The sequence below is a fragment of the Periplaneta americana genome, chromosome 2, assembly GCF_040183065.1.
Source record: "Periplaneta americana isolate PAMFEO1 chromosome 2, P.americana_PAMFEO1_priV1, whole genome shotgun sequence".
Lineage (NCBI taxonomy): Eukaryota > Metazoa > Arthropoda > Insecta > Blattodea > Blattidae > Periplaneta > Periplaneta americana.
The window spans coordinates 186,176,721-186,195,621 of NC_091118.1; the positions used below are offsets into that span (position 1 = coordinate 186,176,721).

An 18,901-nucleotide genomic window follows, 5' to 3' on the forward strand; every position below is an offset into this window, starting at 1 on the left:
TTGTTCCGGAGCCGGGTATCGAACCCGGGACCTTTGGTTTAACGTACCAACACTCTACCACTGAGCTACTCGGGAACTCTAACCGACACCGATCCAATTTTTCCCTCTATATCCACAGACCTCAAAGTGGGCTGACAACCGTCAAGCAACCAACTTCGAGTGCACACTAACTCCGTGTGACTTAAATTGTGGTTTTCTGTTAACGAACAGTGACGTGTATTATGCAAATCAAGATTTCAGGTATAACTCCCTGTAAAGTTGATTTGAATAATTTCGAGGGAAAAATTGTTCCGGAGCCGGGTATCGAACCCGGGACCTTTGGTTTAACGTACCAACGCTCTACCACTGAGCTACCCGGGAACTCTAACACCGATCCACACGTCGGAGTCACACGGAGTTAGTGTGCACTCGAAGTTGGTTGCTTGACGGTTGTCAGCCCAGTTTGAGGTCTGTGGATATAGAGGGAAAAATTGGATCGGTGTCGGTTAGAGTTCCTGGGTAGCTCAGTGGTAGAGCGTTGGTACGTTAAACCAAAGGTCCCGGGTTCGATACCCGGCTCTGGAACAATTTTTCCCTCGAAATTATACAATAGGTTTTTGTTTATAACAGAAGAATAGCAGTACTAGGAGAAATAAACAAAGATTGTTAAAATGAGTTCAAACGAGGATGCTGTAAATTCTACAACTGAATGTTTAGTATAATCGAAATCCCATGTAAGATATGAAGTGGAAAGGGGGGGGGGGGTACAAAAAATTTTAAGATTGGTGTTCCGAGAAAAAATGTAGAAAGTGTATCAATGAAGGTAATGCTGGCATACTTTAGTGAGTATCATTACCTAACTAGTTGCGTAATGAATGTGTTTAAAACATTTTTATTAGTGCTATAAAGTTCACATTACATAATCAAAATGGATCAAATATTTTTATTACACAGAAAAAGCTTCTTTTACGTTCTAATATAACATTTGTTTCCCAGATTCATCTCACAGTGGTCTACTGGTTAACATATCTGCTTCCAGACCCAAGCTGGTGGAAGGTGTTAGAATACTTTTGGACGAAAAAACTGAAGTATAATTTCCCCCAGAAGAAAAGTAAAGAAGAAGATTCTATGTCATACTAACTTTGTGACATAAGAATTAAACCATATGTGATTCGGATGAAGGGGATGGGGCAGAGCAACGTTGAATTGTTCAATGGTTGAGCATTAGGACTTTTTCCAAAACAAGTCCAAATTGCTCAACCATTACACCATATTATGTCATAAGAAAAATTCCTAACAGCTTTGTAACTCTATTTTCAAGTGCAAATGACTTTCCAACTAACCTCCAATGGCACCTTCTAATATAATACAGTATGAAAATTTTCTACTAGCCTCTCACCTGTATCATCAGAGATGATAATTCTACCTTACAGTGTCTCCACCTGAAGAAATATAATTTAACTTTTCTAAAACAAGCACAACTCCAGAAAAGTCTAAATTGACCGTAAGTCATAATTACACCCCTTTTCATGTGACTTAGGTCATGGAGGTCACTTAAATATTTGTACTTACTTACTAACTGGAGTTTAAAGAACCCGGAGATTCATTGCCGCCCTCACATAAGCCCACCATTGGTCCCTATCCTGAGCAAGATTAATCCAGTCTCTATCATCATATCCCACTTCCCTCAAATTCATTTTAATTTTATCTTCCCATCTACGTCTCGGCCTCCCCAAAGATCTTTTTCCCTCCGGCTTCCCAACTAACACTCTATATGCATTTCTGGATTCACCCATACGTGCTACATGCCCTGCCCATCTCAAACGTTTGGATTTAATGTTAAATATTACATGTGCCCAGATAAAATATGATAGGTACGAAGAAGAAGAAATGTAGAACTGAGTCTCGTGAAAAGCATTATAGAGGCACTGTAAGTCATCCAAACATCAACCTTCTTTTGGAAACATTAATGTGATCATAACCATGCTAAATCTAGGATCTCTAAAAAATCAGAGAAATATTATCCAGCAAAACTCAATTTTTTGGTTTGACACAACGGGCACCATAATATGTTAACTTACTTCTAATCTTGCTATTTCTTCGCCAACACTCTTGTTTGCTTTACACACAAGACTCTGGTAGTACTCAGTAAGGCCGTGGTATGCTGCTTGTTTCCCAGCTACCTGAAATAAGGAGGGAAATCAATATAAATTCAACAATACCTAAACTATCATCAAGCATTTAAGTTACTTTAAATTGATATACTCACTGTCGGTATCCAATCTTTATCCCACAAAGGTCTCAGTAATTCCTTTTGGAATTGTTTCAACACTTCTACGTAGAGTTCTTCACATTGAGAACTCAGTTTTGCTATGACTGCATCCTTCATTCTGTCTGCAATCATAAACAACATTTTGGAACATTGATTACACTGATGATCAAATGGTAGGATAATTAAGACCAGACTTATAACTTCGCCAGAAGATAATTTTAAATTATTTTTAAGAATTTTGTAATGAACAAAGAACATCACATATAACATTACACAAAAAGCTCAAATTAACTGTCAATATTTTATTAATATAGTGTGCCTGTTTTATTTTCTTACTATTAATTTAACTGGCACTTTCACTGGCTGCAGATGTGTTACCAGCTTCCGTCATGCTGTCTGCAAGGTAGTCCCAACACTACTACCATTAATTGTTGTTACATTAAAAATAAAAATAAAATGCATTTATTTAAACACATTCTACACGAAGTGTTATATTGTTCAGCATTTCTTGGGCTAAAAATGTCAAATTTTCTAAGAAGATTGGGCGGGGAGGATAATTTCAGTATAAAAACAGCTTCTCTTAAAATTAGAGACCCATAGCTTGTTACCATGATAAAATTTTCCAGTCAGTTTTTTATACATAAACACTGTGACATTTTAGAATGATTCTATTACATTTTAAGTATTGTGTCCTTTTCTTGCATATATAATAACCATAAGTTTAACTGTACCCAATTTATACTAAGTATGAGGAAATTTGGGTATAATGTGAATTATTCAAGTAAAACATGCTTTAAAGTCATTATAAATTCAAATTACTCCAACCATAGGTTAGTGTATGTAGTCTATGACAATGTATAGAGCTTACATAGTATTTAAAACAAATTTAACTAACAAGATAAAAAAATGTCAATTCTTCATGAAGCTTAGTTTGTAAATTTAAAATATATCTCATAGGGACAGAAAACACTTCGGATATTTGTCCTTCATTAATTCATAATGTATGTACACGGCATGATTTGGAATGAAAAATTAGGTTATTTGACAATTAATCTATAATTATAAGTTATCCCAATAACCCACATGTGTAAATTGTAATTTACTAGAAGAGAGTGAGAGAGTGTGTGTGTGCGTGGCGCGTGTGCAATTATTTGAATCACTTATTCGATTTCCCTGTAAGGACAAAATAGGCCTCTTTAGATCACATACCATGGATTGCTTTCTGTACGAAGATTTCTTGAGCCTGTGCCAGCATCAATGCAGACAATGCACCAAGGGTTTCTGGATTCAAATCTGGAGTTGGATCTTGCTGGATTGCCAACATTACTGTTCCCTTTAGATGATTGAAGATTCCTGCTGCTTGCTATACCAATCATATAAAAAATCAATTTCATGTTGAAGTTTGCCAATAAGTTATTAATGTTTGACTATAATTATATGTGTACAAAACCGCCTTTGCTTATCATAAAATAAATAAATTTTCATTAACGTTTTCGATACTTGTGTATCATCTTCAGATGTGAAATGTTGGATTAATATGATGAAAACCTTGCCTATTACATGGAACTTAATGTGGTAATTTTCGGGTCATATTAGTGTGATTGCTTGGACTTAACTTAGGTTGATCTATGATATACATGCTATGTTAGGTTAAATCACTCCGAGTCATATGATATGATCTAAAATATAAAATAAAACTGTTTAAGAATTGTAACCTCTATTAGTGTAGTTATTGAAATGTGAACACTTTGTATAAACACTTTAAAAGTTTAAATCACTTTGAACATGTGTTGGCTGTATTTGCCGATTTAAATCTCTGCAAGTCATGTGATATGATCTAAAATATATAAAAAATTAAAACTGTTTAAGAATTGTAACCACTATTAGCGTAGTCATTGAAATGTGAACACTTTGTAAAATCACTTTGAAAAATTATAATCACGTTGAACATATGTTGGCTGTATTTCCCGATTTAAAGTTCGTTAAATAGGGCAGTTTCTGTTGATCTTGATGTTTGACGTTGAACTACCACATTAAGTTCCATCTAATAGGCAAGGTTTTCATCATATTAATCTAACATTTCACATCTGAAGATGATACACAAGTATCGAAAACGTTAATGAAAATTTATTTATTTTATGATAAGCAAAGGCGGTTTTGTACACATATAATTATAGTCAAACAATCATATAAAAGTTCAATCTATTAGATATGAGAACAAAAAAATGCATGGCCATTGCGTAACTTTCGGCCTCATTCAGGATAGAGGTGGAGTGTGACAGCATTTTTCCATCACAGATCTGAAGTGTAACAGCTCCGGAAAAATCGCTGTGACAGATAATAGCGATTTTGTCACTGTGATTTTTGTGTTCGGATGATTCTTAGCGACTACGAATGTTGTAACGCCCTGGCATTCACACAGTCATTCATTAAAGATGATGCCACATTCCAAGGGTAATGTCATCAGTCATAATGTGGAAATTTATTGTTGCTGCAAGTCTCAGCAAATCTTTAATTCGTGGTCATTTTACAAAATTAAGGAATATAACTGTTCTTTAAAGAATATAACAAAACCAGAATGAACCCAAACATTGCAATCAAAAGGCATAGTACAGCCCATAATGTTCCGAACACGAATCTTCGTTTTGAGACCCAAACCATTACTTCTAACTGATGACCAGTGATATGTTCAATCTTCTCTTTCACCTATTCCATATCATTCGATCATTGAGATTTTACAGAACTCAGCAATGAGGGTTAAATTGTTAAATTCATCTAAATGAATCACCTTTAGCAATATAAACTATAAATTAGCACTATATTTAATCAAAACTTTTCAGTGTTTCCATCACGAGCCACGATATATTTAGTGATTATCGAGTCAAATATACGGAAAACAAAACCTGCATTATCATGATATGTTCCAAGAATGTTTACAAAAGTGAGCCATTATTGTACAGTATCAAAGAATTGCCCTTGCTAACGATAGCTAATTAGATCCCAGATATGTTGTCATTCAAGTTAATCTTCTGACTTGCTGTTCTCTGGACCTGTCACATAAGTACATCAGTTGCCTTGGCTAAGAATCACGTATCGGTCAGATATGGCGATTTCTTGAAGGTGTGATTTTGGAACTAGTCATAGTCGGAACCAGTGAGAAATCTATCACAGCAACAAAATCACACCCCATCACTAATTCAGGAAGTGAATAAAGTGATGGATTGAGCTCATGTCTCATTCACAATGTAAACATAATTGTAGCAGCAAAACTAATACAGATCTTCAGAGACGACATGTTAATATCAAAAGCTCAGCTACACCAAAACTATACTAGTATTTTCTGCAAAATTATTCTGCAATATACCTGACTTCTACCTGTTAGCCTATCTGACAAGCTAAAAATTCAAATTCCTAAAATATTAAATTAAAGATTCCTAATTATATTAATTATATCAAAAGTGAGGCAAAAACAAGTTCATGAAAAATAATTCTTGGTACTGAAATAGTATTGCCGTACAATCATAGTTGGAAGTACTGAAAACTTCCAATTTTCACATAATTTCACATGAAAATTAATATTCAATACCTGAAATAATTTTGCTGCTAGTTTTAATCCCTCATCACTCTCAATACTCTGAGCAGCAGCAACGGAACTTTGCAGAGCTGCTATGTTGAAAAGTACACATACTTTCTCATAGGCAAGTGACGAAATTGCTGCAAAGAAAAAAAACAATAAATTATATGCCATGAGGCCGAGGAATTGTATGACATCATACCTTTCCATCGTATCTTTGAAATGATGTCATGGAAGAGAGGGGGGGCCAATGTCTGATTTGTTTCTTTATGGGTTAGATAGGTTAAATGAGGGAATAGCTAAATGACATTAAGCCGAGATATGTGACAAGGTTAGTGGATTAGTTGAGGGGATTATTTAAGTAATATGAGGCCGAGGAATCATATGACATCATACCTCTCCATCGTATCTTTAAAATTACCAAACAATCATGTCAATGGGATATTTAAACATTTCCATTCAACACAGATGACAACAGGAATGAACCCATGACTTTAGCGCTTGGCTAGCCTATGACAGTAACATACAGCAGCGATACTGTGCATGGTACACAACATATTACTTACTCAAACTGATTCTTCCACCAAAAATTGAACCCTTATCAAAAGCATCTTTCCACTTGAAAGGTATCTGAACTTCATGGGAAGGAATCTTTCCTTCTAGTGCACACAGTTGATCATAATAACTGTAAATGAAATAATAGTCAGAAAAATAACATGCTCTGAAATTGAAAAATTTGTATATGCATATAACCAATTTGTTTAGAATGACAAAAATTACAAAGTTTTTACGAACTTACTTGCACAATGAAATACAGAATAAAGCTTACACAACATGACAACACTTTGGATATCTAATAAAAATTCGCAAGTGCCTCTTCTTAAAACAAGGGAAAAATAAATATGCACATTCATATTTCAAGTACTGATTACGATTAGCCTACATTGATTCGATTGACACCTAAAATGTTAATTTTTCTTTACTATAGGCTACAATAGGAAGCGCCATCTGTCAGAAAAATAAGTTACATTGTAAGGCCGTGAGGCCAATTTGCATGAGTTATTAATTTAAAAAAATTAATCGCATACCTGTAAACAATTTCCAAAGAACTTTCATACTTCTCGAATACTCGCCAAACAGCATTGGTACGTAGTTTACTTAATTCATTTATTGCCTCACTGTAATCTTGAGGCTTATCGGCTGTGCTATATGAAGATGAAATTAAATTTTTTAAAGGTTTAACAACATCCACGTCCGACGGTTTTTTTAACGGAACAGCTAGTACTTCTGCCATTTCCGAAATTATTACGATTCAGAGCCCAGTAGCCCAGCCTATTTCACCGCCTTTTGTTGATGATGACCGTCATTAGTGGCATTACTCAGATATGACGTCACATCCTTTTCTGAAACCATATGATACCTTCCTAAACTCGCTTTTGTGAACAATCAGAAAGGATCAGGGAAGGAAGGTTGGCGAGGAGTGAGAATTAACGTTGGCTAACCTGTCGTCTAGCGGGAGAGACTACATATATAGCAAATCGCTGCGAGGCATGTACGACAAACAAGCTGGAACAGAAAATTTGTGCAGTGAAGAGTGATATTATCGAGTGTCTCAATTTATATTATTATAAACAGGTATAATATATGGGTCTATCAATATATCATGGATGTTCTCTTATATTTATTTATAAATTATTATGTCTTCTATTGAATTAAGTGTTACTAGGTCATCCAAGGCTGCTTGGATGATTATAGTTTGTCATTTATCAAATTCTGTTATAGTGCTAGACTTCAGGCCTTATTTTTCTATTTCAAAACTTTACATAATTTATTAAGTTAATTGCCTACATATATAATTGTACTTGACGTAATGTCGGCGTAGGATACTCTGTTTCATTAGCCAAACAATTTTATAACGTGACAGTTTCATCTAATATGTATGTTAATTTCAGGTGGAAGGTGTAAAACATGACATTAATCGAGGGTGTAGGGGATGAAGTAACTCAGTTTTTCGTCCTGGTTGTAGTTATTCTAGTTGGAATTATTGCATGGTGGTCAACGAGTATTGCCGATCAACCTTTAATCCGCACTGTTCTAATACTTGAGCGGCGAACGAGACACAGAGTTCCTGTAGAGCCACCTTCAGCACCAGCAACAACAACCTCTTCCGTTGATAATAGCATTGATACCGGGCAACTTGAGCCTCAGAATTCTGCTGATGAAAATCAAGAAATTGAAGATGGAGCTGCTTGTCAAATATGTGACAAAGAAGCGACAAATATTTCATCATCATCTGCAGCTAGCAGTTCACAAAATGTAAATAATGACCAAGACAGAGAGTATGTTGAAGCGAGTAATGATCCTGTAGTTGAAAGCAACACTTCTGAATACTTCCAATCTAATTTACATTCTGTAAGAGGAGATGGAAACAGTTCTGAAGAAGGAAACCAAGCTATTGGACCACCTTTCAGTTCAGCCACAAGTAACACCGAATCTAATTTTCTTAGAAGCAGGCGTCTGGCTTTTTTTCAGAGCAGACAAGTGACTCTGCTGGATTCTCCTGCTACTGAGGGACCAATACTTTCAACATCTAGCTCAACTGACAGTGATAATACAGATAATGATAACACAAACCAGACACAAGGTCCTTCGGTTATATCATCTGACGCTAGTGATAATTTACCAACAACTGGAAATATTCGAATACGACTGAAGTACCTTAATGATGATCAGAAATTAGTGGAAGGAAGGCTCCATGAGCAACTTGGAGATTTTAAAAGGTGAGTTTTGTATATTTAATTAGTTTCATATTTTAAATTTCGTCAGCCTACACATACATATATCATTAAAGGAACAGAGAGAGAATGGGCCTGATATCAACTTGTCATTAATCCGTCTCCTCATGAAACCCTACCTGATGTTATTCCTGACAGCGGGGCTATTTGTCACTAACTTATCACTTCAGCAAACCCTTCCTAACCTTGTCACTGGCATTGGGACTTCTTGTTACTGAAGGTGAGTAAGAACGTCAGGCCCTTGTAAACATGAAATATGAGTATTATTGAATCAGTCATAGCATTATGCGTTGTCATAGCCTAGTTCTATGTAGCATAGCATAAGTTCATTTATAGTTCTATCATTTTATTATATTATTATATAAAATAATATGAGAATTGCAGTAAAACTGAAGTAGCTATGTATATGCGAAATGACATATAGCTTACGTTGAAAGGGAACAAAACTTCAAATAGAACATTATTATATCCGAGTAAAAAGAATCGTGTGAAGAAAATAGTCAAATGCTACGTCGAAACAATGCAACTAAAATGTTTTTTATTATTATAGAAAAGTTATTCTTCTGATTTAAATCTTAAAGAAATTTTCTGCAGGAAACATTTGAGCTGTTTAGTTCACTACAAGCGAATTGCATTCGCTTAAAGTTTCCCGTTTTTAAGACCAATGTTCTGTCAGGAAATTTGAGAGAGAGACCACTTCACTTTGCGTGATTCGGGTTCTGCCTACTGTGGATAGATGGCAGGATTGACCCCTTTTCAAGTTGCACACCACTTCGGTGAGCCACGTTATGCATGATGTGTATCTGTGAAGAGTTATGTCTTGTACTAGGTGAGTGTTCGTGAAAGTATAGTATAGGGAAAGGGTGAGGACGAAGGTGAGGAAGGGGAAAGGGAAAACCCGGTGCTGGCACGTAGCTTACGCCTATCGAATACAACCAAGGGTGCCGCAAGGCTTAATGTCCCCATCCGACGGACAAATCACTATCAATAGTGACATATGCACTGTGGAGAGATTTGGAATTTATCCCAGGCATATTGGTGCACAATTTAGTGATTAGAAGTTTTGCACCGCCATCTCTCCTAGTTCCGAGGTAGAAATTTTACATGAAAATTTCTGACCCCGCCAGATAGTCTGGAAGCAGATGCGCTACCGCAAAGCTAACTCGGCGGACAGAAATTTTAAAGTAAATTCGTTAAAATCATATGTAAAATTTCCGAGTAGTGGTCCACCATAAAAATTGAAAAAAATTCTATGAATAGGGCCGTTGGTACAAAATCAGAGTATTGTTGAGAAATAGGGGATTATTGAATATGATACAATCACATAACCAACTTGTGATGGAACAAAGATGGCGACATTGATGTAATATTATATTCCCACCAGTGCAACACACTGCAGTGAAACACACCAGTACCAGTTTTCATTTAACCAAGGGGGCTTCAAGTGCCTAAGCGCTACTTGGCTATCTGAAAGTATAAGAATTTGTCTACGATTGTAGCCTTTTCTAATACTTTCCCTAACACTGGCTAAGATAGCAAAAATCACAGCCTGAAAGACTGTAGCATATTGACCCAAGCTGAAAGAAAGCTTGGTGCCATTTCAAAATAATCCACCACCAGTTCCTGACTTGGTTTTAGAACCATCAGTATACCAGACAGGACCTTTATTATTCTCAGGCTTAACTGACTTTCCCATTCACTCCGCTCTGGGTAAGTGACAGTGAATTTGTTATCAAATGAGACCCTTGGTTCCAAGATGTCGGTTTTCTTATTGAGAATAGACTATTATTATAGATCATTACAGTACAGTATTGAGATTTAAACTAATGTGGTTAGGTGGTGAGGTGAGTTCAATGATTAAACTGCAGCCTGATATGTTTATTCTGCTGTTAAAAGTAAAAATAATAATTTTAAATATAGTAAGTTAGCTTACTATACATATATTATGTATATGTCTTTCTTATGCTAAACCATTATTGTGGATTATTCGTGTTTTTCGTTTATTCATGCCGTTTCACCTGGTGATAAGCAAGAGTTTGCTGTACATCATTTTTATCTCGGTTCCAGAATGTTATATGCCAGAAATTTACATTCATAAATCTGATCTTTTATTGTAGTATTTCACATCAATATATTTTTTTATTTACTCTATATTATAAAACAGTTCTAAAGCAGTTGAAATTCTTTTGCAGACGTCATTTTGGTCTAGAGTTGGCTGCTGACAAATTGGTACGTCTCATCTTCAATGGGCAGGTGTTGCAAAGTGATAGTGAGACCTTACAAGGCTATGGGCTGTTTGACAACTGTGTAGTACACTGTCTTGTTCATCAGCAGCGCTCTGGTTCATCAAATCAAGCCGGTGCCAGTGATAACCAATCAGCAAGAGATTCAGCTTCGAGTTCCAGTAATGCTGCAGATGCTGCTCCTCACCGGGACTGGGATTTGGGCAATGTTCTCTTTGCTTCCCTCAGTCTCCTTCTGGGTCTTGCTTGGTACTGTCGCTACCAATATGCCCAGTTGTTTAATGCCACTACTACAGTTGCCCTCGTAGGTCTCACAGGAATCCTTACTGTATCTCTTGTGGGAATCTATCTGCCAGACCAAGATGGCATCAGGCAATAAAATCTTGGATACAAACAGCTTTAGATGGTCAACTCCCTTAATCCTCTTACCAGCAGGTTGCAAGAGCTACTCTCTGATTGATTAATACCCTGCAGTTTTCATTGTCTCTGCATTTATCAACAGCATGTTCTAACTTACGTTTCTAATGTGGAAAGTAAGTTATAAATTGACTCATACAAGTAGATCATTTCCAGATACGAGTGATTCCTCTGCATTGTTTAAAAAATGACAAATCTATACTGTTGCCTGTTCACAAATATACATTCTTATGCCAGTTGACTGCTATGAAAAATTTTTTTGGATTAACATGTCTTTCCATATCACTTTTTTTTCGTGTGTTTCTTTTTAAGTAACAAAATTAAAATGGTTTCAGAACCATAATTATTATCTTTCAACAGCATCCTTTTCATATATACATTACTTCCAAATTTACAGTTTGCAGCAGTGGCTCCAAAATACTTTGCTTTGAGTATGAACAGTTTTGTGTTAAAAATTATTATTATGGCACACAGTAGTCATATGGTATATGTTACCTTCCAGCACTCATAATCATCTTCGAAAGATGTTTAAATAGACTTAGTCTCTGTCCTTTGCCCTTTTATTTTGTCCATGGGATTGTCGTGTATAATGAAGTACAATTGCAGTTTTATGTGATTTATTGAGATAGTAGATATGAACATGAAAATGTTGTGTATATATGGTTTATTTTTAAATTCGTATTGTGTATAATTTACGAAATCTCTCCGCAGTAGAGTACCAGCAACAATGAAATTGGAAGTGTTTGTATAGGCTCAGAGGTGACATGTTTTGTATTAATATAATCTTTTCATCCAATCATTGTTTCCGACATCAGCTTCCTGTTTATGTACGTTTTCTGTAACATCCAGTGAACACTAAAATATTATTTCTGTGTGTAAAATTTGTAAAATAGAAAAATAAAGTAATTTTTGTAAAATTTCTTTTATTGATTTTGATCGAGTGGCTGTATCACATCCCTCATTCTAATAAAGATGATATTGGTTTAAGAGTGCAGACGATTATAATATTTTTTAAATGTTCTTTGAAAAAAAGGGTATGTAGTAATCACAAGAAATTGATTTCAAATTAAGCATATGTTTTGAAGTACCTTGAGTGTTTAATATTTTATTGTGTATATCAAAACAAGATTATTATTTTAAATTAATAATTTGGCATGGCTTGAAGTGGTTTATGATCGTAACTAATATTAAACTTATTCCCTACTAGTGTCATTCCACTCCAAGAGTCAATTGTTATATTTTTCAAGCGTAGCTTTAAACAAATTAATATGAAGGATGAACCCAGGATAAATAGTAGTTTTTTAAAACTGGTCTGCAGTTGTCAACTAAAATTATTGAAGTTACAGAAATGAGATTTTTTTTTGGAATCTTGGTGAATTTAACAGGTGGTTGGGTGGGCAGGCAGGTCTGTTCCGTAAGGGATCTGCAAAAGATTTGCTAAAATGAATCCGAAGTTTCTCTAAAAGTGCCCTCGTTAGTTGCTGTGGACAGTCTCATATAAATTGAAATCATTTTTCAAACTACTTTCTGAGCAAAAAATAAAGGTTCTTATTTCCTGATCGGAAAATTTATTTTTAATGACAATTTTATAATCTGAATAAAAAAGATGATCTACTTCTTGAACTAAGATCCCTCCATATATATTTTTACTCTTTTCAGACTCGTATATTTAAAAGACCAGTCATATTTTTCAAAATAGATCTTCACATTTTTTAACTGCTATATGTATAAATTGAGAAAAGCCACAGCATATATTTGGATATGACGGATCTAGCAGCTAAACTGCAAGACCACTTAAAAAAATTATTAATGTCACCTGAATCTTCAAGTTAAGATTATTTAATTCATTTCAGATTAGCTGCAAAACTCGCAATTTTATAAATATTATGTAATAATTACTAACATTAATACACACACTAATCTTTACATACAAAATCAACTGTAAAATTTTCATTTGGATGCATATCCATATGTAGTTAAGATTCAAAATTCATGTCCATCTCAATCAGAATGTCAGCTGTGATTACATGACCTATTAACAATTAAAATGATAACCTTGAATGACATTGTAAAGATTAGTGTGTGTATTAATGTTAGTAATTATTACATAATATTTATAAGATTGATGTTTTTGGTATTATTATGGACATAAATGTGTCTATTATTGAGTGTGAAAAAGGAAAGAAGAGAGCATGATGAAAGTAACTGCAAGTGAAAAATGGAACAGATAAAAAAGTTAGTATAACTTCAGTTTATTTTTCATATTTGCGTTGGAAATATAATAATCCTTCTTGTAAATTGCACACATTTGTATTTTACTAGGAATAGTTAATAACATTTTTAAATATTTTTCTTTTTCAGACATTCTGCAAAATTGATGCCTACTTACCTTGTGTGCTAGCACTTTGGTAAGCTGTAGCCATTATATTCATGCAAGTCTCCTAAAATGGTTGACATTCAACAGTTTCACTCTATGCTAAGCCCAATTTAATTCTTAAAGGTAATTTATTCTTAAACAAGTTGAACCATTAACATCTTAAAGAAGGAGTGCAAGAACTAGAGATGGCACTCTTGTAGATTAATGACACTAAAGTACAATGTACGGAAACCAAATGGTTTGATGATCCCAGTATCCAAAGATGCATTTATAAGGAAACTAAGAGTAAGCAGAGACCAAGTGATTAACTAAAAGATATTTTGCTATTGGAAGATTGTCCAGTGAAAGAAGAGGAGATGACAGAGTTTCTGGTAAGAATGAAGCAAAACGAAAGTGTGTCAAGCAATTTGTTGAGTGTTTTAAAGTAAATCTTCGTAATCAGAGAGTAAGAGTGTGTTCCTTCCAGCATATATTAAATGTTCATTTAATATAGGTTAAAGATCTCCAGTAATGGATGCTTGTTCGAAATATATTAGTTTAAAGGACAGAATTCATCACATCATGGCATCATTAAGGGAAAACAATCTTGAATTATACATTCAAGTTTGTTCGTACAGCAGTTTCCGACAGTTTGAAACCATCATGAGCATGTGCACTTGGAATTTACGAGCAGACAGTTGCAAACTGTTGGAAACTGCTGCACGAACAAACCTATTATATCCTTCGGTTGTAAAAACAAATATGACTCTTGCCAAACTTGTTTTGTTACTATGAAGTCAACAGTACAGAAAGAGAATGTTTTTTATTATAATAATAATAATGGTTTATTTTAACTGGCAGAGTTAAGGCCATTCGGCCTTCTCTTCCACTCAACCAGTATGATAGAAAATTACTACAATGCTATGAATATAACATAATTAATACAATACAATACAATTCAAAGCAATACTACAATACAAGACAATATAATACATAATTAATATAATACAATAATTCTTTTCATCTTCACAACACCAATAAAATAATTATGTAATAATAATAATAATAATAATAATAATAATAATAATGAAACAGTTTTCGTACAAGCTGTTTTTTTATGGTGATACGTTGTTAACCCTTTGCCCAATCCCCAAGCTGAAGGATCACCCCTTATCGGCTGTTCGCAACTGCTTATTCAATATATTTGCAGCTACCCTCCATATCTGGAGGCCGTCTCCTCTATCCACAACCTCAGGATGTGCCACGCCGTAAGTTTTATATAATAATCTTATTGAATTTGGTATTCCCAAGAAACTAGTTCGATTAATTAAAATGTGTCTCAATGAAATGTACAACATAGTCTGTATAGGTCAGTTTCTGTCTCATGCTTTTCCAATTCACTGTGAGCTAAAGCAAGGAGATGCACTATCACCTTTACTTTTTAACGTTGCTCTAGAATATGCTATTAGGAAAGTCCAGGATAACAGAGAGGGTGTAGAATTGAACAGGTTACATCAGCTCCTTGTTTATTTGGATGACATGACTATATTAGTAGAAAATTCACAAACTATTAGGGAAAACACGGGAATTTTACTTGAAGCAAGTAAAGATATAGGTTTGGAAGTAAATCCCGAAAAGACAAAGTACTGTATATGATTATGTTTCGTGACCAGAATATTATATGGAATGGAAATATAAAAATTGGAAGTTTATCCTTTGAAGAGGTGAAAAATTCAAATATCTTGAAGCAACAGTAACAAATATAAATATACTCGGGAGGGGAGGGGGAATTAAACGCAGAATAAATATGGGAAATGTGTGTTATTATTCGATTGAGAAGCTTCTATCATCCAGTCTGCTCTCAAAAAATCTGAAAGTAAGAATTTATAAAACAATTGTATACCGGTTCTTCTGTATGGTTGTGAAATTTAGACTGTCACTTTGAGAGGAACAGAGGTTAAGGGTGTTTGAGAATAAGGTGCTTAGGAAAATATTTGGGGCTAAGAGGGATGAAGTTACAGGAGAATGGAGAAATTTACACAATGCAGAACTGCATGCATTTTATTCTTCACCTGACATAATTAGGAACATTCAATCGAGATGTTTGTAGCATGTATGGAGGCCGGAATGAATAAGTCCTTTGGGGAGGCCGAGACGTAGATGGGAGGATAATATTAAAATGGATTTGAGGGAGGTGGGACTGGATTAATCTTGCTCAGATAGAACCGATGGTGGGCTTATGTGAGGATGGCAATGAAACTCCGGGTTCCTTAAAAGTCGTGTATTGAAACAGAACTAGTATATAGGAATAAAGGGTCCAATTAGCATCTACTGTATACCATGACCTAAATAACATGAATTTTGATGATATAAAAATTGTGAGACATTTTTAACAGATGGCTGCGATGGTGAGAATAAAAACCAGGTGGTTATATCAAAGCGTTCAAAATGGTTGTTGGAGAAAACACCAAAATCTGTTAAATCCTTACAACTAGTCATTCCAATAACTGCTCAGTTCTTTTTACCCTGACAAGATTTTTGGGAACATTGAGAAGAAAGTAAAAGGAATAAATGTTATTACCACTACTGAGGATTGAGAAAAGACGAATTTGCCACTGTCCTGAAAACTGAAAAATTCTTTCATATGTATGATTTTAAAATCGTATGTGAAGAATACCGGTACTTGAAACTACCATCTGAATGGAACTTTAAATTTTTCTAAAGCAAAACGAATTATCTCAAGAAGGAAAGATTGGCGTTTGTGGAAAGTTCTTTTACAAAAGTGGCTGTAGTGTTGCAAGACCCATCGAGAAATGAATTCAGATTACTTCCCATCAGTGTTCCAGTGAAGGGGGGAGAAATAAATTATGTAAAATGGCTATTGACCACTTGACCAAACACTTTGGACCGGAATGGTGTTATTAAATTAGGGTTACCATATGTCAGCATTTATGCGGATATGTCTGCTTTTTGATAATAAAAATAGTCATCTGCATACATTTTTGGAAATCCTCTAATTTGTCCCTGTTTTTCATACTGAAGTCTCATTTATTCATTTTTGTTTTTTTTTATGTGTTGCTGTGAGAAACATATTGCAGTGTATGTGATTGTTAAATGTGTAAATGCTGTTTATCCAGATATATCCTTCATTTTGTTAATTGTAAATAGCAATGAACTTATCAAGAAAATTATTCAATTCCTTGGATTAGACTTACCATCGATTCTGTGAAAGGCTTGTTTCAGTGAAATTTAATTTCCGGTAGTTTACATGCAAATGTATGTTTGACTGTTTTTCAAGGAATTGTTAAAGAAAACTAGATCTAATGAGAAATATGCAGAAGCTACAGAAGTGATATAGATGACGAAGTTAGTATAAGGAGTTCGTTGGTGAAAGGAATGTATCCAGCATTTTCAGATTTCAGAACATGGTAACTCTATATTAAATTAGTTGGAATGGTATAAGAATGCAATAGAAAGAGAAAGGAAAATGGTTTTCATTATGATGAGGAACTTTATGAACCTATAAAGAAGAGTGCCCAGATGTAAGAATAAAATATTTTGCAAAATGGCAGATGTTTCCAACCCATTATTGTTTTTTCTCAGTTGTGATGTTTTACTCAAAATAACATTAGATGCTAACATCAATTAATGTGGAAGTTCTCTGTATAAAATAAGGACACTGTTACAAACTGATAAACATGTTCTACTCATTACTATTTTTTCACAATTTTGATTTACGTACTGAAAATAATATTTAATGTGGACGTTCTCTGTAGAGAATAAAACTGTTCAGCTCATCATTGTAATTTTCTTTCAGCAGTGGTATCCTTACAAAAGATTGAACGCAAAACTTTTGAAGTCCATTAGGGTTAGATGTAAAACTCACTATTTTACAAATTAAGATGCAAAATTTACGTTCATATTTAGTTTTATTGTGATTCGGTAAGAGTTATAAAATAAATTCATTTAAAAAGAATGACTCAATTTAATACACCATTGTTTGTGAAAAGTGCAACACCCAGAACGAACCGAACGACTCCAAATTCGGGAGATGTGTAGAACAGTGTAACACCAATAATTGATTAATTTTCCAGAGAGATGGCGTACGCACAGGCTCAACAGTGGCATCTCTTTTGTCACCAGCAAGGTCAGTGTTATGCCTTGCTCGTCATTGCAGAGCGTTCAAACGAAGTGGAAACGTGAAAGCTAGTGCAGGTATGCCTCGTCGACATGGAAGGGCGTAATATTAGCACGTGAGTGAGTTTGAACGGGGCAGGATGGTTGGTCTCCGGAAAGCAGGTTTGTCATACTGTGACATTTTGGCTCATACAGGGTATGCTGCTATGACAGTGGTGTGTGTGTGAAACCAGTGGATAGAAGAGGGTCATACGCAGAGACGATCAGGAACTGGACCCCGTAATGTGACACAGCACGAGATGACTTCCATCTTGTCTGCATGGCCATGATGGACAATACAGCTTCATCCACAGTGTTGAGTCAGTGTTGGAGTACTGCAACGGGTGTGGACCTGTCTGCATCAACAGTTCGTCGCCATCTTTTGAGGGCTGGACTAGTGGCTCGCATGCCATTGCATCTGCTTCCATTGTCCAGAAACCACCAATGGCTCAGACTGCAATGGGCACGTGAACGCCGTCACTGGCGTAGTAGTAGTGTTTTGGACGAATCCCACTTCAACTTGTCCTACAATGATGGCCGCATATGTGTTAGACCCTACCATGGTGAATGCAATCTGAGAGTCTACATTGTTGAGTGGCATAGTGGACAAACGCCCAGTGTGATGGTTTGGGGCACCATTGAATACAATATGCGATCTCGCCTCCTACGTATTCAGGGCAATCTGAACAGCAACTGCTACATTAGGTAGGTTTTAGAGCCCAAGCTACTGTCCCTCCTTCAGGCAACTCCACATGCCATATTTCAGCTGGACAATGCCTGGCCACATGTGGCGAGGATTGTGCAAGCCTTCTTGGAAGAATGACGGGTATCACTGCTTCCCTGTCCTGCATGTCGCCCATCGAACATGTCTGGGATATGGTTGGTCGGCAACTTGTTCGTCATGGTCCTCCAGCACCCACTCTTGATGCTTTGTAGGCACACATACAAACAGTGTGGAGGGAGATTCCCCAAGAACATATCCAGGTCCTCTTTCATTCCATGCCACGGCACTTAGAGGCTCTGATTGCAGCGCATGGAGGCTTCACACCATACTGAAATCTCACGGTCACAGATCAGGTACAGTTCTGT

The 18,901-nt window shown here is 35.5% G+C and overlaps 2 protein-coding genes across 3 annotated transcripts in view; one reads left to right on the plus strand and one right to left on the minus strand.

Moving 5' to 3' along the window:
• Positions 1-7,223, minus strand: part of ALiX (programmed cell death 6-interacting protein-like protein AliX) — a 31,458-nt gene extending 24,235 nt beyond the window's left edge. For both annotated transcript variants that reach the window (XM_069819124.1, XM_069819123.1), the window contains exons 1-6: positions 6,914-7,223; positions 6,392-6,510; positions 5,838-5,965; positions 3,461-3,614; positions 2,249-2,373; positions 2,061-2,162 (exon numbers count right to left, since the gene is read on the minus strand). In XM_069819124.1, the coding sequence (XP_069675225.1) occupies positions 2,061-2,162; positions 2,249-2,373; positions 3,461-3,614; positions 5,838-5,965; positions 6,392-6,510; positions 6,914-7,119 (834 nt within the window). In that variant the 5' untranslated portion in view covers positions 7,120-7,223. The remainder of the gene's footprint in view (positions 1-2,060; positions 2,163-2,248; positions 2,374-3,460; positions 3,615-5,837; positions 5,966-6,391; positions 6,511-6,913) is intronic.
• A 64-nt stretch (positions 7,224-7,287) lies between these two features.
• LOC138694930 (transmembrane and ubiquitin-like domain-containing protein 1) lies at positions 7,288-12,197 on the plus strand. The gene is made up of 3 exons (XM_069819132.1): positions 7,288-7,460; positions 7,778-8,605; positions 10,813-12,197. The coding sequence occupies exons 2-3, from the start codon at positions 7,794-7,796 to the stop codon at positions 11,240-11,242; spliced, it is 1,242 nt and encodes a 413-aa protein (XP_069675233.1). The 5' UTR covers positions 7,288-7,460; positions 7,778-7,793; the 3' UTR covers positions 11,243-12,197.
• The last annotated feature ends 6,704 nt before the right edge of the window (positions 12,198-18,901 follow it).

What these genes read in the sequence shown, in the direction of transcription:
- LOC138694930 (XM_069819132.1), top strand. Translation starts at nt 7,794, where the DNA reads ATGACATTAATCGAGGGTGTAGGGGATGAAGTAACTCAGTTTTTCGTC. An exon ending in CAACTTGGAGATTTTAAAAG is followed by an intron (nt 8,606 to 10,812) that starts GTGAGTTTTGTA and finishes ATTCTTTTGCAG; the next exon opens with ACGTCATTTTGGTCTAGAGT.